Below are 21267 nucleotides of genomic sequence, written 5' to 3'. Positions count from 1 at the left end.
AAACAAACTATGAACTAAGTAACAGATGCCAAAATGAAAAACAATATACAACTAACAGTATAAATAAACAACAAAGCAGGATAACAAATGAATAAAATATGCAACATGTTGGTAGATAAAAATCAAGTAAGAGCAGAGTAAACCCTAAACGTTTACCTAAAAAGCAGATTATAATCTCAGGAGAAAAAATAAAAATTGCTTTAATACATAATAATTCTTCTAGAAGCTATGTTGGAGTTTTGTAATATACCAAACGTTAATAAAGATACAACAAATATGCATTGGGCACAGACATTTTTCCCTGATGCTATTCAGTGTATAGTAATTTAGTCTGTAAAATAAATGAGTTACCAAGGATCTTATTCAGGGACCAACTGGCATGTAATGATTCTCTAATACTGCCAACATCACAGAATGCTAATACCTTCTTAGAAAGTGCTGACATTTATAGTCTACTTTCAACATCTATTCCAACCATCAACTTAGCCCTGACAGCTTTTCCTATTTTAAACTGATCAGCATACTTACGAAGGCACACTGCGGCCAGCAGTCGGAGGCCAAACTCTGGTGCAAGGCAGGTGGGGAACAGTGGCTGAAGGACATAGTTGGAGAATGTGAGTGCAATAACAGCCTGGTTGGTTGGATAAATTACAAGGACAGCAATCCACAATCGGAGAAACCTACAAGAAACAGAAACCAAAATCAACATAAATAGAACATAATTCACCATAGTAAATACTAGTGTACTTTACATTAGCAATTGGACATTATTAGTATTGAAGTACTAATAATGAGACAAAGTCAGAGAGACAAGATTGCATTGGTTTGGACATGTGCAAAGTATATTGGGGGAAGGATGCTAAGGATTGAGCTGCCAGGCAAGAGGAGAAGAGGAAGGCCTAAGGGAAGGTTTACGGATGTGGTGAAAGAGGACATGCAGGTGATGGGTATAACAGAACAAGAGGAAGAAGACAGAAAAATATGGAAGAAGATTATCTGCTGTGGCAACACCTAACGGGAGCGGCCAGAAGAAGAAGAAGAAGAAGAAGAATGTAGAAGACTTAAACTGACAGTGAAATACAAGGCAGTACTTAAAATGTGCAGTATAAGCTAATGCCTGTGCCATTCATATCAAACAGTTCCCTCCCAATGAAGCGCCTGCAGCATACATCGGTCTGAACTTGTGCTATAAAACTACAAACAACCCTAAAGTCTTAATGTGGATCATTTTCAAATGAGTACAGTTACCTCATAACGTTTTAAGCCACAATGGCCTTATTAAAAAGCCACTAAGCACTGGTTTTGTTTGCCCGGGGTATTCCTAAGATATATCGAAATGTTTCAGTTCAGACACTACAAACAAATGACCCAACAGCTGCACAAATGTTGTATTATGTGTTTTTTTTAAACATTGGGTTAATTAATTTCATGAAAGACTTCACATAGTTTAGTTTTACTCACATTTTACTCATGTCATTTGAAATAATTTCAATCAAAATCAACAATTGCTTAAATGTATTTTTGCTGATGGAACAAGCTTTCTTTCAATCATAGTTTAGTTATAAAAGCAACAATCTGGTTTTCGTTAGAATTAAATATTTACTCATTTAATTATAAAATTACAAATCATAAGATATTTTGGAAACTCCCATTTTCCCTCATTCCAAAGGCTGGTGACAAGTATGAATGGGTAGGTGTCCTGTCCACTACCGCTTCTCTGCAATACTATAATAGACAAACAACAAAGCTCAACGCACCTATGAGGAAGCAGCACTAACCACCACAACAAAGGATTCTCTTGTCATATTTTATTATGATCAATGTACAAAATGATTTGACCATCCAAACTGTTCATATGATGGATTGTCATTATAGAAATCACCTCCGTTATTGTCTTCGAAGTGTTTTATCAATAAGACTGGAAACAGTTATTTTTGCATTTCCTACAGTTGTAGTCTTGCAACAGTGCCCTAGTTTTAATACTAGAAGCTCAGAAAATGCACCAACTTAATGTTAACATCGCTGGAAGGAAAACTTGTGTCGTGCAGGTGGGCTCAGGGGACAGTTTTAAGGGATCTGGTGAAGGTAATCCTCAGACACTCCAGACACTGGCGCTGTATTGTAACAACTTCTGTTTTCCTCCCACTGCAGATCAGAAGATTGACGGTTTTTGCACCATCAATGTCACTTCCGGTGTCCAGCCACCTGGACCCACCTCTTCCTACCAGAAATACACCTAACTGGAAGCTCTGCCATCTTAGAGTCAGTAAGAACCAGACTCCCATCTGAAAAGACATTACCTTAACGCTCTTAAATCACGTTTTCACCGAGTTTGCTCACTGGTGTCCCAACCCTTCTTATTGTGTCCTATTGTTCTTCTTAAATGGTGGCCTTTGCCCTACAGGCTTTTAGCATATTAACCAACTTTTTTAGAGGTTTTCAGTCATAGCCTTCATTTATATAATCTTAGCATGTCAGAGGTAGTTGGCAGTATGCCTCCATGAAGCTGGTCATGTAACGTGAGATGTCAGTCACTTAATCCAACTACTCAGCGCCTCGCTCCAATAAACTTACAAATGGATTTGATCTTTTCTTTAGTCCCAGGGGTGTGTTCTTGTGCATGAGAGTTTACAACCAATGAATGCCAAGGAATTAGGAACATGGGGACCTTACCTACAGAAGGAAAGCTTGTCTGTCTGATGTTCAATGTTTTACATACCGTAACAGCGCCGGTTCCATCAGGTAGCACACTATTGGCTGCCCACAAAAAGGTGCAAGCTTAATGGTGCTGGAAGGTCAGTAAATGTGACATGGGCAGTGATTTTCAGGTTGTTAAAATTGACATTATCCAGCATCTCAGACTGATGCTGAGGTGTGCAGATGTGAACTTTGCAAACGCTAGAGGTTCCTGAGAGTTTTTGGCGTTTTCTGCGGTTTGAGAGATAAATAAAAAAAATACATTTTATTCTCCAAAACTTGGGTTTTGGTTGCTGCTAAGGACCCGTGCAGTAGTTTTTAAAGCTCTTTTCCTTTTAAAATGTTTTTCATTTTTCCTTTTTCACCCGTACAACAGCAAAAGTAGCTGGGTGTTTGGAGGTGCGCTTGAAAAAGTTACTTGTACTTGTACGTGCACTTGTTCTTGTTATCTGTATCTGAACTAGCTTCGAGGAGGTAGCCTAGAAAGCAGCAGTAACTGATATCGGCCTTTGTAAGCATATGACCGCATCATAACAGCGATTCCTTAGATTAAAAGAAAAAAAAAAAAAGGCCGCAGCTGACTTCAAAGCAGTAAAGGGAGGCTCAGCAGTGTGCAGGTAGGCGGCCAGCGTTAAGACCCCGATCAGGCACAAGGGGCTGTAGGAGCAGATAAGGTAGTAAAGATTTATTTATTTGTTTAATTTAGATTGAACAGTCCTTAGCGGTCCAGCGGGCGACTGCATAAGGGTTCATTAATACAGAGAATACAAACAGTGCAAGTGGAGAGCTTTTAAGTAAGGAATAAAAGGAGAACAAAGATAGGAGAACAGACAGAGAAAAGTAAAGTTAACCTCACAGAAGGAGAAATGGCAGGCAGCTGAGAGGGAGAACAGTACAGCAGCTGAAGGGGACAAGGTGTAAAATAGCTGTAGCAGTTCTTAGTCTTACAATTTAAGTTAAATCATTTACAATTTTAAGGGGGAAAAAAAATAGTTAAGGCACTTTTACTAATCTTAAATCAAATTTTAATAATGAGACCAGTGCAATACAAGTCCTGTTGGATGTTGGACTTTTTAGATGATGGTTTGGAAGAGCCAGTTGTCTATGAGGGCTACATCTGCAAGAGATGCCAGCTGATCCAGCACCTCAAGCTCAGGGTCGGTGAACTGAAGGAGGAGTTGGAAGACCTGCGTTGTAATAGACAATTGCCGGACTTGGACCAGGTGTCCTTTAGAGAGATAGTGTGCACCCCCAAGGTGGCACGGGAGGAGATTCCAGACCAGACAGGTAGAAATAGGCGAGTCACGGTCACAAGGCATAAGGTAAGGGTACACACTGTCTGGGGGCATCAATCCCAGAATTAGAAGAGTCTAACCATTACCATGTCCTTGAGGAGCTGCACAGTGTCTCTGATAATTCTGAGGTGGTAGGCAGAGATGAGAAGCCCCAATGGGCCACCTCAAAACAAGCTTCCAGAAAGAGAGAGGTAGTGATAGTTGAGGACTCAATCATTAGGGGGACTGAAGTGTAGGTATGCTCCATAAAGAGAGTCTCGCACCGTGTGTTGTCTTCTGGGTGCACAGGTGGGGGACCTCCCTGGAAGGGTAGTTAGGCTCTTGGCCAGAGCGGGGGTGGATCCAGTTGTCATTGTCCATGTTGGAACAAATGACATACATAAGGGTAGTCTGTCAGTTCTGTGATCTAAATTCAAAGAGTTAGGTGCCAAGCTGAGGAGCAGAACTGACAAGATAGTCTTCTTCGAAGTTCTGCCTGTGCCACGCGCCAGTCCAGATAAGATTGAGGAGATTAGAAGGCTTAACGCGTGGCTCAAATCTTGGTGCAGGATAGAAGGATATAGGTTTATGGGGCATTGGGACTCCTTTTGGAACAGATGGGACCTGTTCCGCCGTGACGGGTTACATCTGAACTGGAGGGGCACCAATGTATTGGGGAGGTGTATGTGTAGGCTAGTCAAGGATCCAGAGGAGGTCCAGAGAAGAGCAACTAGGCTGATTCCAGGTCTACAGGGGTTGAATTATGAAGAAAGATTAATGGAGCTGGGCCTATACAGTTTAAGCAAAGGAAAATTAAGAGGTGACATGATTGAAGGGTGTAAAATTATGAAGGGAATTAGTCCAGTGGATCGAGACTTGTATTTTAAAGTGAGTTCATCAAGAACACAGGGACACATTTGGAAACTTGTTAAGGGTAAATTTCGCACAAACATTAGGAAGTTTTTCTTTACACAAAGAACGATAGACACTTGGTATAAGCTACCAAGTAGTGTGGTAGACAGTTAAGACTTCATTTTCAAAACTCGAGACAATGATTTTTTGTACAAAATAAGTGGATAGGACTGGCGAGCTTTGTTGGGCTGAACAGCCTGTTTTCGTCTAGATTGTTCTTATGTTCTAATAACTAGATCAGCAACTGGAGTCAGCAAATCTGCCCACATGGTACCACATGACTGGAAGTCATGTATTGTTAAATCAGCTTAAGTGTAGCACTTGAGTTGTCAGCATTCTCTATTATCATTAACAGCATAAATGATTCTACTAACTTCTGAAGTTTAAAGATTTTCTTGTTAATTAATTAATATTCAGATGAATACAGAAAAAAAAAACACAAACAGCAAGAGATGTCAAGGGGGAGATTACAAAACAATGATAAAAAGCATGACTGTATAAGTCTTCTGTCAGGCAGGCTCAGTGGTTTGCATCACCATCCACGATAAGATAGAGGCCAGCAGAAAAAGACCATGTAGGGCAGACAGGCTGGGATATCAGAGGAGAGGATTTTTTGCATATCAGAGGAGAGGATTTGAAAGGAACATTTACATTTACAGAGATACAGACAAGAAAGACTGGCAAAACAGCATATCTCATTGTAGCTTTTAAGTGTCAATCTTTAACTGAAGTAACAATCTCTGACTCTTCCTCAACTATTTTTACACTTGTATGAATTGTGCCATTTGATGATGCATTACAGCCAGAAGCAGCATCCATCACATTGATTTCCTGTCCCTGACACTGTCTTGGGTGGCCAAAGCCTAGCTTTGTGAAAAATGACAGAAGATAGGAAGCAACCTTGCACGGGAAGCCAGATCATGAAGATTTTATATTTTTATAAATGGAAAAAATTGTTCATTTTAATCATAAACAACATAAAATATCAAACAAATAAGAGTGAGCAGCCAAATCACCATTATCTTCAACTCAGCCTACTTTGCTACTGTTGAAAACAACCCGAAATACCTCTTTAACCCTTAACTAATAGCGCTGGTAGATTTTGCACACCAATCTCAGTTATTTTTGCCCAACGTCCTTTTACTTGAACCTACCGGTATCCTCAGCTTGATGTCACAATGGTTTCCCTCCAGTGTGCTCCCAGCCAGTTTTATGAGTGGATGCACAGTCGCAGCTTCCATTTGGTGTATTTGGTACACCACACGGGTACTTACGTATGTGTGACAACGATGAGATGTTCCCTTTTCAATGGCTTTGTCTGCAAAGAACATTCAATAACTGAAGTGAAATGTGATACATGTGCAAATTCTGAAGTGGCAGAAAGTGTGACTGGTGACGAACGAGCACTGGAGAAGTGGATCAGGGTTATTTTCAGATTGTCCTAGACTGTGTCATACTATTCAGTAGTATGGTATTCAATTACATTAAAAACCATGTACACTTTAAAATTATTGCAATATTTTATATGACAACTGCACAGCGTGTGTATAAATAGCCATTTTAACACTGGTCCATAAACTACTTCGAGTGAATACTTACGAGATGAGAAATGGTGAGAGTAGTTAAGGGTTAACAGGATAAAATTCTTGTCACTTTAAGGGCCATTTGAAGTTTTTGAAAGCACACTAATTGATCGATTTTACATTAAAAGTTTTTATTTTTGTTTTAATATATAGTATCATTTTAAAAATGTGATGGTGAGCAAAATTGCACACATGATTCTGATACTGGACATTAAACACTTGCTATTTCTGTACTCATTCCATCCTGTATGTTATTTTTGCAGTGTGTGCATATCGGTGACAGAAATATATTTAAACATCTAAGTGTGACTTTAATGGGGCTATCTGTCTGCCTCCTACTGAGCAACTCGCGAAAAGGCTTCTCTCCATAAGACATTGCAAGTGCCTCAAAATGCACCTTTATCGAACGTGACACGTGAGTAGAGAGCTGAATGAAACAACTTCTCCGAGAACCATGGCACTCAGCGACATCTGGTCCAAATGAAAGTGAGTGTAACAAACCGTTCATGGTCTACTGCTCCACTGCGTTAATATGCCCTGAATACGAAGCAAGTGCCAGACTGTACCGCTGGCTTCTAGAAGGAAGTTGTGCAATGGACATTCCTTAGGAACTATGATTTTTACATCTGCAGCCACCTTAAATAAACACATGAACTCTTCACTTCATTTCCACTTTAAAATCTGCTGGTAACCCATCTTCATGTTCACCCTTGGAGAAAAAGTATACACTAATTTCCAAGATGGCAAGCAACGACATGCTAACCTTAAAAAGCATCTGACAAAAGAGGCTATCTGACTGATCTGACTGCACTTGCACATATACTGCAAGTAAAGCCCATGTCATATTAGATGACTTTTACAGCAATTTTGTTGTCCCCGACTTCCTTTACATAACCTTAGCCAGTCAGAGACAGTTGGCGATGCGTTCCCATGAAGTCCGTTGTCTAATGTGACATACCCAATAGCGCTGTTAAATTAGCCAAAAAATAAGGATCAAACATTCCAATTAAAAATTAAGTAAATATTCAAATATATTCAAACTCAGGTTAATGATTCTGGATGGTTCATGTTCATTTGCATGTGCTTTTTTATGCTTTATTATTATGGTAACACACACAGTGGCGAGCAACAGCAAAAATCCAAGCAGTACTCGAGCCAACTGTTACTGCCATGTAACGATCATCAAAATCTGAAGCACCTTCACTATCATACTATTGACAGCTGGATGGGCAAGTTCTTCTCGGTAACAGCAAGCCATAAAAACAGTCATGAAAGGAGCTGAAAACCTTACAAATCACATGCGCTGTCACCGCACTTTGCTACATTGTTATTAGTAGTTTGAATTTTATGGATACTCCGTTGTCTGGAAATCTGCCTTATAACAATGTTACATGGGTCATGCTTATAGTGCTAGTGCTAATGGAAAGCAGGGTTGAGGTGTAGCCGTGAAAAAGCACTTTGTGAGGACACAAGGCATCTCTGTAGAAAGATCTGACTGACAAGGGTGATCGACAGTGTGTTCACGCCAGACATGCACAGGGAGAGCAGTGACAATAGCGAGCAAAGTAAAAGAGCAGACAAGAGATGGCAGAAGACTTGTTTCATTATTCTGGAGGCATCCAATGGGCAGCAGCGGAGTACCATTTACATCACACCATTCAGACAAAAATATTGGCTGGCACCTGTGGACCCCCAAAAACACAATTGTCACAGTATCTAGTCAGGGTCTGCAAAATCTATCCCCCCTTTAGATGAAGCAATATTTTAAAAAAAGGTGTTCTGAATATTTTTTAATTACACCTCATTGTTGTAGGCATTATGTGTCAAAGCAACAGCCATGTAAAATGGAGGTTAATTGTGCAGCACTGCGTGTTGACAAGGTTCTTTAAAGTGAGGTTTTAAAGCAGCGTGTAATAGAAAGAAAATTTGAATTATTTCCCATTTGATCTAATGTGAAAGCATTAGCTTTGAACAACAGTCAGAGATGTGTTAAGGGGGAATGGCACAGATTCAGATGAAAAATTATATTTTAGGGCACAGGTGAAGTATTTGGAAAAACTGCTGTTTGAACACTTTTAAGTCAAAGAACATATCGGGATTTAAAAAAAAAAAAACACTATATGTTGAAGGGGTCTGGTTGTAAGTTTTACTAATGAAGACAACAAACTAAACATTTAAAATTATGAAACGGCCGATCATGAAAATGAAGTGCAATACTGCAGCTCTGCATTGCACAGTAGCAACTCAATGCCAAAATTAGTGTGGTTAAACCAAACAACTGTTCTTTAATAGTCGAGTGTCAGCTTTTGCCTTTGAAGAAGACTTTTGTTACATAGACTCGAATTAGATTCAAACCAGTAGCGGCACAGAATCCACTTGACTTGAGCATTCATAGTTTTCCTCCTCTTTCTTTCTCTGTACGTTTAGCATTAATTTGCTCAGAGGTTGATGCGCTCGCTGCCTCCTGAGCAGCTCTTCTTTTCTCCACCCTAGCGGCCCGCTTCTTCTCTTCTTTCATCCGTATACAACCTTGAAAGTCAATCATCACCCCAAAAGCGGATAGTAGACGTCACGTAATGTTTGTGTACTAAATTTCAAGTCAATCGGTCAAACGGTTTATAAGCTACGGGTGATTGAAAATGCTGGACAGACAAACGGACAGCCATGGTAGCATATAAGAAGATAGCGAAATTCAATCTGACAGCCCCAAAGACTGAGACCAACTGGTTTGATTTTTCTCTTTGGTCAGAGGGGTGGGCTCTTTACATGCGAGAGATGAGAACCAATGAGTGTTCACATTGTAAAGAAAGTAGCGATGAGGAATAAGGAACGTGGATGTTTTGAATCTCACAAATCAATAAGAAGCTCACCTGTCCGATGTCTCATATTTTACATACCATAACAGAATGGAAAAAAGGGCAGATGTTACCACTTTGTACAGCAGCGGCTCAATGCTCATGCTACTGGTTGTCAGAAAAAGATGTTGAGCACGACACCACTTGGTTCGTAAATGAGACATAGGCTGTAATTTCGGTTGTGTAATTTGACATGATGCAGAGACAAGATCAGTGTCTGTAATCTGCAAATCTGACGTACCCCACCCCACAATAAAAACCTTTAGACTACCCTTTACAATATAATTACGCTGTGTACAGAACAGTACAGTGTTCCTGGAGTAATCCGTGGATCTCTTGTGGATACATATTCACTTCCTGGCTAGAACTTCTTTGTGGTGATTTACAGATTTACTTGCTACAATACAGAAATAGGCTACTGGACTTACTGGCCTGGTGTGGATGAGTCCCGAGTCTACCCCATGATGCAATGGCACCCTATTTAGCTTTGTTTCATACCTTTACTAGTTAGCGCTGGAACAGGCTCCCTGAACAACAGCCTGATGAGATGACATGTGCATTATGCAACACAAGTAAAAACATATGTTTTCATGGATTTTTTTAAATATTACTAGGGGGCTCTTGAACGAATTGTGGTTTCTTTGAAATTAAACTTGTAGTAGCTTAAATTGTTGTGGGACGGCAGATTCTCATAGCGTATGGTCCTGAATCGTGTAAATCTATGTTTTGAGCACTGAATGACGTGAACACGAGCAGATTTGGATATTTTGCCTGTAGTGTTTGTGGATTTCACTTTCACCAAATAACAAATCTTATTTGTCGTGGATACGCCTCTTCATTGGGATAGAAACACTACTTTCCCCTGATGGCAATTTGACGATCTACAAGTCTCCAACTTAATCTTTACAGCTAAACAATATCTTTCCACCCCCGCTTGGACCTGTTAGGTTTTCAATTCATCTCTTGGCACAAAGTCTCGTCTCGCGGGACGTGAAATTATCTCTCTGAAAAAGTCTCGTCTCATCCCAAGATTTTTTTATATAATAGAGAGATTTGATGTGGTTCTGCATTGGACCCCATTGACACTTACTATATCAGTATTTTTGTTGTTTTTTCCTCACCTTTCAAACAACACAGAGGGTAAGACACAGATGAAAAAATTATTATTTTTGAGTACAGCATCCCTTTAAGAACGAAATAGCAAGGCAACCACCCTTTAGAATAATCAGTTACACTGCTGCCGTTTTTCAAACCTTCAGAACCATGCTCACAACCATTTCAGATGACCTTTCTAAATTCAAGCTGCAGTTCGCCAAACATAAACCAGAACAGTAATTTAAAGAGTACGCCTAGCCACTAAAAACTTACAACTTCATGTAGGGAGATGAGCAAGTGTACACCAGTAGGCCAGAGGAGCCAAAGTAAAGTCCACCCAGCTGTGTTTGTATGTCTATTGTACTTGGTGGCCTCTGGCAGGAAAGTAAGAATGCCTTTTAATGCTGTGGCTTTTGCTTTGAAGAACATGTATCTGCCATCAAAGTAAAGGAAGCATAATGTTCCAGGAGTTATGTATCAAAGTGAACGCAGTACATGCCCTGCCTAATCTGTTCTTTAAAGTAATATCTTTAACAATGCACAGCCAGGGTGTTTTTATTACAGTTGGGATATAAATATCATAGTGTCTGCCAAGAAAGTCCGAATAAACAAGACAGCAGCAGTACATTTTTAAAAAGTACTTCCAAAATGTGAAAACTAAAAGCTAGTAAAAAAAGCACAAATTCTGGTATAACAGAATGTCTACTCCTTCTTTTTCAATGTTTTAATGTACTTTTAATATATCAGGAAAATGTATAAACTACTGATAAAACAATGAGGTAAGCAGATAAAAAAATAAGCCACACACAGTCACATATCATCAAGTTGGGTATTTGTTTGGCTGCCCCTATCAAATTACTAAATAGATTTCAATCTTGTTAACAACGAGCAATACAGAGCAGCCATGTCCTAAATTTGAGAAATACCGGACAGGATTGGCTTGGTCAAGAGCTGGAGAGTCCAGCCTAGCTAGCATGGCTTCAGGAAACTGTTGTTCCACCAAGTTGGTGAACAGAAAAGAAGCTGAGGTCAAGCGTCTGATCAAAACAACACACAAGACAACACTTTTCAGACTTTTTCCATTGTGACCCCTCAAGGTCTTCCGGAAAATCAGGCCTGTATATTTATATACATTGATAAATTCTAGAAGGGAAGCAGAGAACAAAGCCACATCTTTAACGAAAGATTTTCTGCCATCAGTAACTCACATGACTGGTGAGACTTGCAGATATCTTTGATGTTAGCTCAAACGCAAGACAAGTTAAGCTGCATTTCTTTACCAGACATTTGTAAACCTCTGACATTTTCAGGTTTTTTTTTTAAACTGTACCATATTTCTGTTTTTCCTTTTGTTGTTACAACCGCTTTAAAGTCATGATTTTAAAGAGTCTTTTCAATGACAGCAGCAGTTTTCATTTTAGTTGCCTCAGCCACTACACAGGGAGCACGTAACTTGTGTCTTAGGTGACCATTGGATTGACACACAATGTCTAAAATAAAGCCATAATAAAAATAAATATTACAGGTTTTTTGAGTAGTCAGAAGCAATATTGTCTAACTTTTCTGTGCGCGATACAGGTCTGTTGTTGCATCACTGAGAACCCATCAAGTATTCCGTTTACAGTATGTGAACAGCTATGTTTTCAAGTGTCACATTAGAACACTCTAGACAAGAACAGCGCGTTTTTGCATTTGAGCGCAACAAAGCTCGCCAGTCCTATCCACTTATTTCTTCCAAAAAAAAAAAAAAACCATTGTCGAGTTTTGAAAGTCCCTAAAGTCTTACTGTCTACCATGCTATTTGGTAGCTTATTCTAAGTGTCTATGGTTCTCTGTGTAAAGAAAAATTTCCTAATATTTGTGTGAAATTTACTCTTAACAAGTTTCCAACTGTGACGCCGTGTTCTTGATGAACTCATTTTAAAATACAAGTCTAATACTAATACTGTACTAATTCCCGTCATTATTTTGTGATAGAAACATTGATTTTCTTGCACTAAGTGAAACGTGGCTTAACTCAAATGGCGCTGCTGTTTTCATCGAATCTGCACCTCCGGATTACAGTTTTACTCGTGCAGACCGCCAGGGGAAAAAGGGGGGCGGATTGGCAAACATTTACTCGAGCCGGTTAAAATGTAAAGATGTTAGTTTTGGTAAATTTAAGTCCTTTGAGTATCTCGCCGTTGTTATTCATGGAGATTCTCACGTTCTAGTATTATCCGTGTATAGACCTCCTAAATATAACGCGTCTTTCCTTGAGGAATTCTCTGACTTAATGTCAATTTTAATTACAAACTATGACACACTCTTAATAGTCGGTGACTTTAACTTTCATATCGACAATCAGTGTGACCAAAAAGTAAAAGAATTCATGAACCTCCTGGACTCTTTTGATTTGAGACAGCTCGTTAATCAGCCTACACATAAAGCAGGTCATACGTTAGACTTAGTGATTACTAAAGGACTAAAAGTTGATATAAAGCAGGTCATTGATATTGGTCTATCAGACCATTTCCTTCTACTATTTAATATTGAAATAAAGATAGATAACACTCATGAGAAGCATTTTGTTAAAAAACGCTTCTTTGACTCATCAGCAGCTTTAAAGCTTACAACTATTCTAAGCAATCAGTCCGTTTATAGTGCCAACTATAATAGCGAGGATAATGTAAATAGTAAAGTGGAAAACTTTAATTCTAAAGTAAGAACTGCTGTTGACATAGTTGCACCTGAAAAGACAGTTAAAAAATCTTCTAGTATTGTTATTCCATGGAAGACCCAAAGAGTGTCTGATTTAAAAAGAACATGTCGTAGAGCTGAGCGTAAATGGAGGAAAACTAAACTAACTATCCATTATGAGATATTGAAGGTTAAAATAACAGAATACAATAACACAGTCCGTCTTGAGAGGCTGCTATTTCTCTAATATTATAAATAACAATGCTAGTAATCCCAGAGTCTTATTTTCAACAATTGACCGTCTGTTAAACCCAGGTAACACAAAGGAATGCCCCCAGAATACTTCCAGTGAAACCTGTGAGAACATTGCTGTATTTTTCAATCAAAAAATTAATGATATTAGAGATAACATAGTATATCTCCCCAACACTGCAGAACCTCCAAAGCCCGGTACTCCATTATAAACAAATTAAATGCTTTCACCAGGATAGATTTACCTGAATTACATAGTATAATCTCTCAACTGAAACCCTCCACCTGTGTCCTTGACCCAATACCAACAAGGTTTTTCAAAGAAATATCAGGCGTGTAATTGACAATATTCTGGACATAGTTAATTGTCATTAGATACGGGGTCTTCCAGACTGTCTTAAGACTGCTGTAGTTAAACCCCTCAAGAAAATAATCTTGACCCCTCTGCCTTTGAAAATTTTAGACCCATCTCTAACCTGCCCTTCTTAAGTAAAATTCTAGAGAAGGCAGTCATTATGCAGTTAAATGACCACCTCAATAAACATGCTATTCTTGATAAATTTCAGTCAGGTTTCAGAACAAATCACAGCACTCATTAAAGTAGTAAATGACTTGTGGGTAAATGCAGACAGAGGCCATTTATCTGTTCTCATCCTCTTAGATCTGAGTGCTGCATTTGACACCATTGATCACAATATTCTTAGAAATCGCCTTAGTCAATGGGTGGGCCTCTCTGGCAGTGTCTTAAATTGGTTTGAATCCTACCTGGCAGGGAGAAAATTTTTTGTGAGTTGTGGTAATCACATCTCAAAGACACATGATATCCGATATGGTGTTCCACAAGGCTCTATCCTGGGTCCGCTGCTCTTCTCAATCTACATGCTTCCGTTAGGTCAGATTATCTCAGGTTACAACGTGAGCTACCACAGCTATGCTGATGACACACAGCTGTACTTATCAATAGCACCTGATGACTCCGACTCTTTCGATTCACTAACACAATGTCTTACTGGTATTTCTGAATGGATGAATAGTAATTTTCTCAAACTAAATAAAGAGAAAACTGAAATTTTAGTAATTGGCAATAATGGATTCAATGAGGTTATCAGAAATAAACTTGATGCATTAGGATTAAAAGTTAAGACGGAAGTAAAAATTTAGGGGTAATTGTTGACTGTAATCTGAATTTTAAATCGCATATTCATCAGACCACTAGGACAGCATTTTTCACTTAAGAAACATAGCAAAAGTTAGACCTCTTATATCATTGAAAGATGCTGAGAAATTAATTCACGCTTTTGTTTTCAGTAGACTAGATTACTGTAACGCACTCCTCTCAGGACTACCCAAAAAAGACATAAATCATTTGCAACGAGTGCAGAATGCAGCTGCTAGAATCCTAACTGGGAAAAGAAAATCCGAACACATTTCTCCAGTTTTGATGTCACTACACTGGTTACCTGTGTCATTCAGGATTGACTTTAAAATACTGCTTATGGTTTATAAAGCCTTAAATAATCTCGCTCCATCTTATATATCGGAATGCCTGACACGTTATATTCCAAATCGTAACCTTAGATCCTCAAATGAGTGTCTCCTTAGAATTCCAAAAGCTAAACTTAAAAGAAGTGGTGAGGCGGCCTTCTGCTGTTATGCACCTAAAATCTGGAATAGCCTGCCAATAGGAATTCGCCAGGCTAATACAGTAGAGCACTTTAAAACAACTGCTGAAAACACATAATTTTAACATGGCTTTTTATAACTTCACTTTAACTTAATCCTGATACTCTGTATGTTCAATTCTTCATAATAACTATTCACAGTGGCTCCAAAATCCGTACTGACCCCAACTCTCTCTTCTGTTTCTTTTCAAGGTTTCTTTGTGGTGGCGGCCTGCGCCACCACCACCTACTCAAAGCATCATGATGCACGAACATTGATGGACTGAAAGCCAGAAGTCTACGTGACCATCATCATCAGGTCCTTCCATGAAAACCCTAAATACAAAGAGGACTGTTTGACTAATGTTAGGTAGATTGCCCAGAGGGGACTGGGCAGTCTCTTGGTCTGGAACCCCTACAGATTTTATTTTTTTTCTCCAGCTTTTGGAGTTTTTTTTTTGTTACTTATTCTATGTTAATTAATGTTGACTTATGTTTATTTTTTATTGTGTCTTCTATTTTTCTATTCATTTTGTAAAGCACTTTGAGCTACATTTTTTTTTATGAAAACGTGCTATATAAATAAATGTTGATTGATTGATTAAACTGTAAAGGCTCAGCTCTTTTAAATCTTTCCTCATAATTCATCCCCTGTAGCCCTGGAATCAGCCTGGTCGCTCTTCTCTGGACTTTTTCTAGCACTGCTATGTCCTTTTTGTAGCCTGGAAACCAAAACTGCACACAGGACTCCAGATGAGGCCTCACCAGTGTGTTATAAAGCTTGAGTATCACCTCGTCTGACTTGTACTCTACACATCGTGCTATATAACCTCACATTCTGTTCGCCTTCTTAATGGCTTCTGAACACTGTCTGGAAGTTGATAGCTTAGAGTCCACTTTGAGTCCTAAATGCTTCATAAGGTGGACTCTCGATTTTCAGAACGGCCATTTGTGTATTCAAACCTAACATTCTGTTTGAAGACTGTCTCCTTCACCTGCTTATTTTAGGCAACACCACATGCGTCGTCAAGCATATCACAAGTACAGGAGTAGAAATGTTACTGCTAAATATAAAAAAGCACATACAACACCAACGTGCAACATATGTAGCACCCAGAACATTTACACTTTGTGCTACATTTTTAATATGAATATTTAAATCTTAATTATTGGCTAAATTATTGTCAGTACCAGTTCAAATTTGTATTGTTTATTTAAAGTTGAATTTTAAATTAAACATTTAAAACAAATTAGAGTACTACCTTCATGATGTCCCTCAAGCCAGGTTAGGTAGAAAGCTCGGACAATGGATATCAGTTGTGAAAGGCACAACAGTAATAAAACAGGAAAATGTGCAAATGTCACCAAATGGATACCAATGCATGCAGCACGGTGGTGCAGTGGTGGACCTGCTGCCTTCAGAACCAGAATACTGGGTTATGCGCCCCTGGGTGTTCCCTGCATGAAGCTCACATGTTCTCCTCATGTTTGGATTTCCTTCAGGGGCTCCAGTTTGCTCCCACAGTTCAAAGACATGCAGGTTAAGTTATTTATTATTTATTTATTATATTACATATCTATTGACTATATTTATGTATCTAGATTGCAAATACCATACATTACATCAATGTTCATATTGCTTACTAAACGTCAATATTGCTACTACTGCTTTGTCTTGTCTTTGCACAATGTCTTGTCTTGTTTGTGTTTTAATTTTAAGTTTAAATTTTAATTCTATTTTTAATCTATTATTGCACTTCATGTTGTTACACTGTGGATCCTGAGCTTCGCAATTTCATCTATCTTTATATTTATAAATGGTTGAGATGACAATAAAGTTCACTTTGACTTTGAAATGGTGATGTTAAATTGGCCCTCGTTAGTCTGTGGCTCCAGCAGACCCCCGTGACCCTGTGTTAGGATATAGCGGGTTGGATAATGGATGGATGGATGGATAGTGTGTGTGTGTGCGTTAGTTCCGCATTGAACCGGTGCCCTGTGCAGGTATTGCTGCTGGCTAATCTGATGACTGCTGGGATAGGTTCCAGCTGTCCCACAGCCCAGCCCTGGAAAGGCAGATTAGGAAAATGAATTGATTGTTGGTATGCAAATGTTTTTACATTTGAAATTCTACAAAGACATGCACAGAAAAACAACTGCCTATAAGTAATCTTGTACTCCTGCAATATTAAGAGATTGCCATGTGGGCTGCCAGGCAACTCTTTGGAGTTGGCAATCATGAGATAAGATCTTGGCAAGAGATGATGATCAGAAAGAGCCTACATCTCGATTTGCACAATAGTGTAGCTTGCTCTACATAGAAAAAAAGTCAAGCCAAGAAGTGACATTTTACAAATGCAAACTGAAAACTGAACAAAGGATTATGGATAATAATCACATATACAAAGTACAGGAGAAAGTAGGGTGAAATGACACCTTCTATTCACCTTACTTTCTCCTGTATCAATCTATGGCTAACACGGTACAACACTCTACTGCTATGGATATACAAAGTACAGCATAATGTGCTGATTAACATGCGACACATTGTCACTCTTCATAACGTGTTAAAAATCAGTGCCTACAATGTGGGCAGCTGTAACGTTCTCTAGTAGCACTGGGTACAGGGAAAGATGGCTGAATCACTACAAAGCAGAATGTGTGTGTGTTTGGGTTTTACTTATTCGTACAATTAGTGTTACTGAATGGCATTGTGACTTTAAAGTTCTGTGCCTCATTTTAACTGGTGGTTCAAATTATGGATAAAGATTAAATTGAATAAACCCATTTCAATTGAGTCATTACAGACAGCGCAATTTTAAATTCAGTAAAATTCAAACACAGAAAATGGCAACAAAATATTTATGACGGCGATATCTTGCCCTGTTTGAAGATGACACCGCTTCACTGACAGGTCTGCGGAGGCTCTTACCAACAAAGGTGTTATTTGAGGAGCCTTGACTTTTCTCACATGGCCATCTTCATTTTATGTTGTAACACAGGGCTCTTCTAGAAGGGTCTACAGGTCTGTCCTGACATTAGAACATTAGATCAATCTAGATGAGAACAGGCCATTCAGCCCTACAAAGCTCTCCAGTCCTATCCAGTTAATTCTTCTAAAATAACAACAAGTCAAGTTTTCAAAGTCCCTGAAGTCCTACGGTCTGCCACACTACTTGGTAGCTTATTTTGTGTGTCTGTAGTTCTATATGTAAAGAAAAACCTCCTAATGTTTGTCCAAACTTAAGTTTCCAACTGTGTCCACATATCCGTGATGAACACATTTTAAAGTAACAGTTTCAATCCACTGTACTAATTCCCTTCATAATTTTAAACAATTCACCTCTTAATCTTCTTTTGCTTAAACTGTATAGGCTCAGCTCTTTTAATCTTTCATCATAATATAACCCCTGTAGCCCTGGAATCGGCCTAGTCGCTCTTCTCTGGACTTTCTCTAGTGCTGCTGTGTCCTTTTTGTAGCCTGGAGACCAAATCTGCACACAGTACTCCAGATGAGGCCTCACCAGTGCGATATAATCCTTGAGAATAACCTCCTGTGACTTGTACTCCACATAATGGCTCCTGAACACTGTCAGTTAAAAGTGATGAGTCCACTAAAAGCAGTGGAACACAACATGACCAGTGAATGGTTATTTAAGGCAGTGTGCTGTAGCGTTTAAGGCTTTGGACTTCAAACCTTGAGGTTGTGGGTTCAAATCCTGCTACTGACACTGGGACCCTGAGTGAGTCACTTGGCCTGCCTGTGCTCCAATTGGAAAAACAAAACGAAATTTAGCCAATTACATTATAAATGTTGTAAGTCACCTGGCATCAGCCAAATAAGTAAATATACATTTAAGCCCCTTAATTATTAAAATAGTACAATATCGCATATATATTTCTCTTCTGGTTCGTCTCGCCCACACGCAGCCGACACGGCATTTCTTGATTCCTATTTGTCCTCTTCCAAACCCTTCCCCATGCTGCCTGCGGCCTCACAAATACCTTGCTATTTTCGTTATACTCCGACGGTTGTTTCCTAAGCCTCTGTTATAAAATGAACGACAGTATCTTCTCTGTCGACAGGTTTTTGTACAAAGTCTTCTCTATTCCGGGATCCAGCAACTGCCTGTTCCTATCAGTGGGTTATTTTTTGACACAAACAGTTCACGAAGGCAATGCACCGTTTTCCTTTCCTATTCTTACACCGCCGTATGCTATGGCGGGCGTCGGCTATCTAGTATTTTAATAATCCAGCGTTGTTTAAAACATTTACCATGACCTTCACATGTTTTAGATATAATTAAATATAATAATAACAAACATTATCAAGATGTTCTCCTAACAACTATGCGCAATCAATAACAACCAAGAACAGCCTCAGAATAGCAGACCCAACCCCATTTAGTGAACAAATACAAGGGGGGGGAAAAAAGGTAAGAAAACATTCATACAGCAAATAAAAACGTCTTTCAAAAAGAGCATTCTTACACGTATAAGGAGTTTGTCTGTCTACAGAAGTGACAGGCGGCACAAACTCCATGGATTACCAGGCATTTATATTTTCTGCAAATATTTTATTCCTGTATGTGACGTTTTTCACGTAAAATACCATGAAAACCCAACAATGAACAGTTCTACATTGATATTATCTGCACTGAATTATAGTATACAGTATGTTACTATCATATGAAGGCCTTTCATTTGTTTTAACACCTTATACTATGCTGTGAAATTTCTCACTCCTACTCCCTGTCTTTCCATCTTACTTTTTTGTTATACAAAGCAGCACTAAATAGCATATATTATGACTGTGTCCACTATGAAATATGCTAGATTATCAAGCATTAGAAAAGAATTATCCTATAACTTCAAGTCGCCTTTTAACGAAGTGCCCTGTAATACTGTTAATGCTACAACAACTGGGTTATTGCAAATACTGAGATCAGTCTCATTATAAATCATACAGAAATTAGAAGGATATTTATGTTTTAAATTTAATGTATAATAAAGGAAAAAAGGGAGTAATAAGTAAACGTTCTTTCTTTTCACACCCATTCTGCTCTGTCACTCTTTCATCTTCTCTTGGTTTGTTTCCTCATTTCAAACCTATAAGTTAACTAACAGCCGGGTTCAACGGTAATAAAAAAAAATTAAATTAGAATCAAAAAACCTGTATCAGAATGCACAACTTGTCATAGTTTGGGTCATTCGTGTCAATCAAGCTCTGCTTCTTTCAGTAAAAAACAATGAAGCTGCAGTTGCAGTATGTTTAAGGCAAAAAAAAAACAACTCTCTGCTGGCTAACATTTATTAAGAACACAGAGATGTGGCAAACTGCACAAAAGTGTGTCCATCTTAACTGGCGTCAACAATTTGAACAAGCAAAAAGAAAAATGCTAAAGCATTACAGAACATCAATGCTTATCAGATGCAGATTTTCAGTGCTCAAGTATTAAACTTTAATAAGATGTTTGACTATCAGAAACTTAGGTCGCACACATAAAGCATGATGTCTAAACTAACTAGAGATGCTCAATCATATCTACACTCTCAAAAATATACGGCTTCTTTAATAACATTTTACTTTACCCGTGTGTGTGGTTCCTCATAGAGCTACTGCTTGATAAAGCACCATTTCATTCTGTGAAGGGTTCTTTGCATATGAACTCTTTAACGTATGATAGGCTACCTAGCAGAACAATAACAGATTAATAAAACCTGGACTTGGCCTGTATTATTTTATGCAGCAAGAGTCTTTTTAAAATCATAAACCATTGGTATTTCTCAAATCCTCTATGTTTTTTTTAAACTACATGGAGCCTGTTACAGATCTAAATAAATAAAAGGTTCTATCAGGAACATTCAAATGGAGGAGTCTTTTGAAAACCAAAAATGGTTCCCCTATGGCATCGCTCTGAAGAACCACTCTGGCACCTTTATTTTTAAGGCTGTAAACCATGCAATGCACACATCTGTATGTCTGTCCTCTCTGACCCAAGGTGCCAATTAACCCTAGAAATGTATTGATTGCCAACAAGCCTTAGACAACACCGATTTGTTATTAAGTTATTAGAGAAAGAATCTGCTGACCAATTAATTAAAGAGACAAAAGTCCAGCTAATCAGTGCTGACCTCGTAACATCTAGGTAGTCAGCAAAGTCTCAGGAACATTCAAAAACAACTACCTGCCAGATCTACAGACACACTTTAAACAGTGTGGGAGTTACTGGCACATGCTCACCTTTAGCACAGTTTT

The 21267-nt window shown here is 38.7% G+C and overlaps 1 protein-coding gene across 1 annotated transcript in view; it reads right to left on the bottom strand.

Moving 5' to 3' along the window:
• The window catches only part of slc7a8b (solute carrier family 7 member 8b), a 71744-nt gene that overhangs the window by 40734 nt on the left and 9743 nt on the right, over positions 1–21267 (bottom strand). Inside the window, exon 3 of the mRNA XM_039747834.1 lies at positions 529–680. Coding sequence (XP_039603768.1) covers positions 529–680 — 152 coding nt within the window. The remainder of the gene's footprint in view (positions 1–528; positions 681–21267) is intronic.

This window comes from Polypterus senegalus, chromosome 1 (assembly GCF_016835505.1).
Source record: "Polypterus senegalus isolate Bchr_013 chromosome 1, ASM1683550v1, whole genome shotgun sequence".
Lineage (NCBI taxonomy): Eukaryota > Metazoa > Chordata > Cladistia > Polypteriformes > Polypteridae > Polypterus > Polypterus senegalus.
The sequence above is the reverse complement of the archived record's forward strand: the minus strand, read 5'-3'. Positions and strand labels throughout refer to the sequence as shown.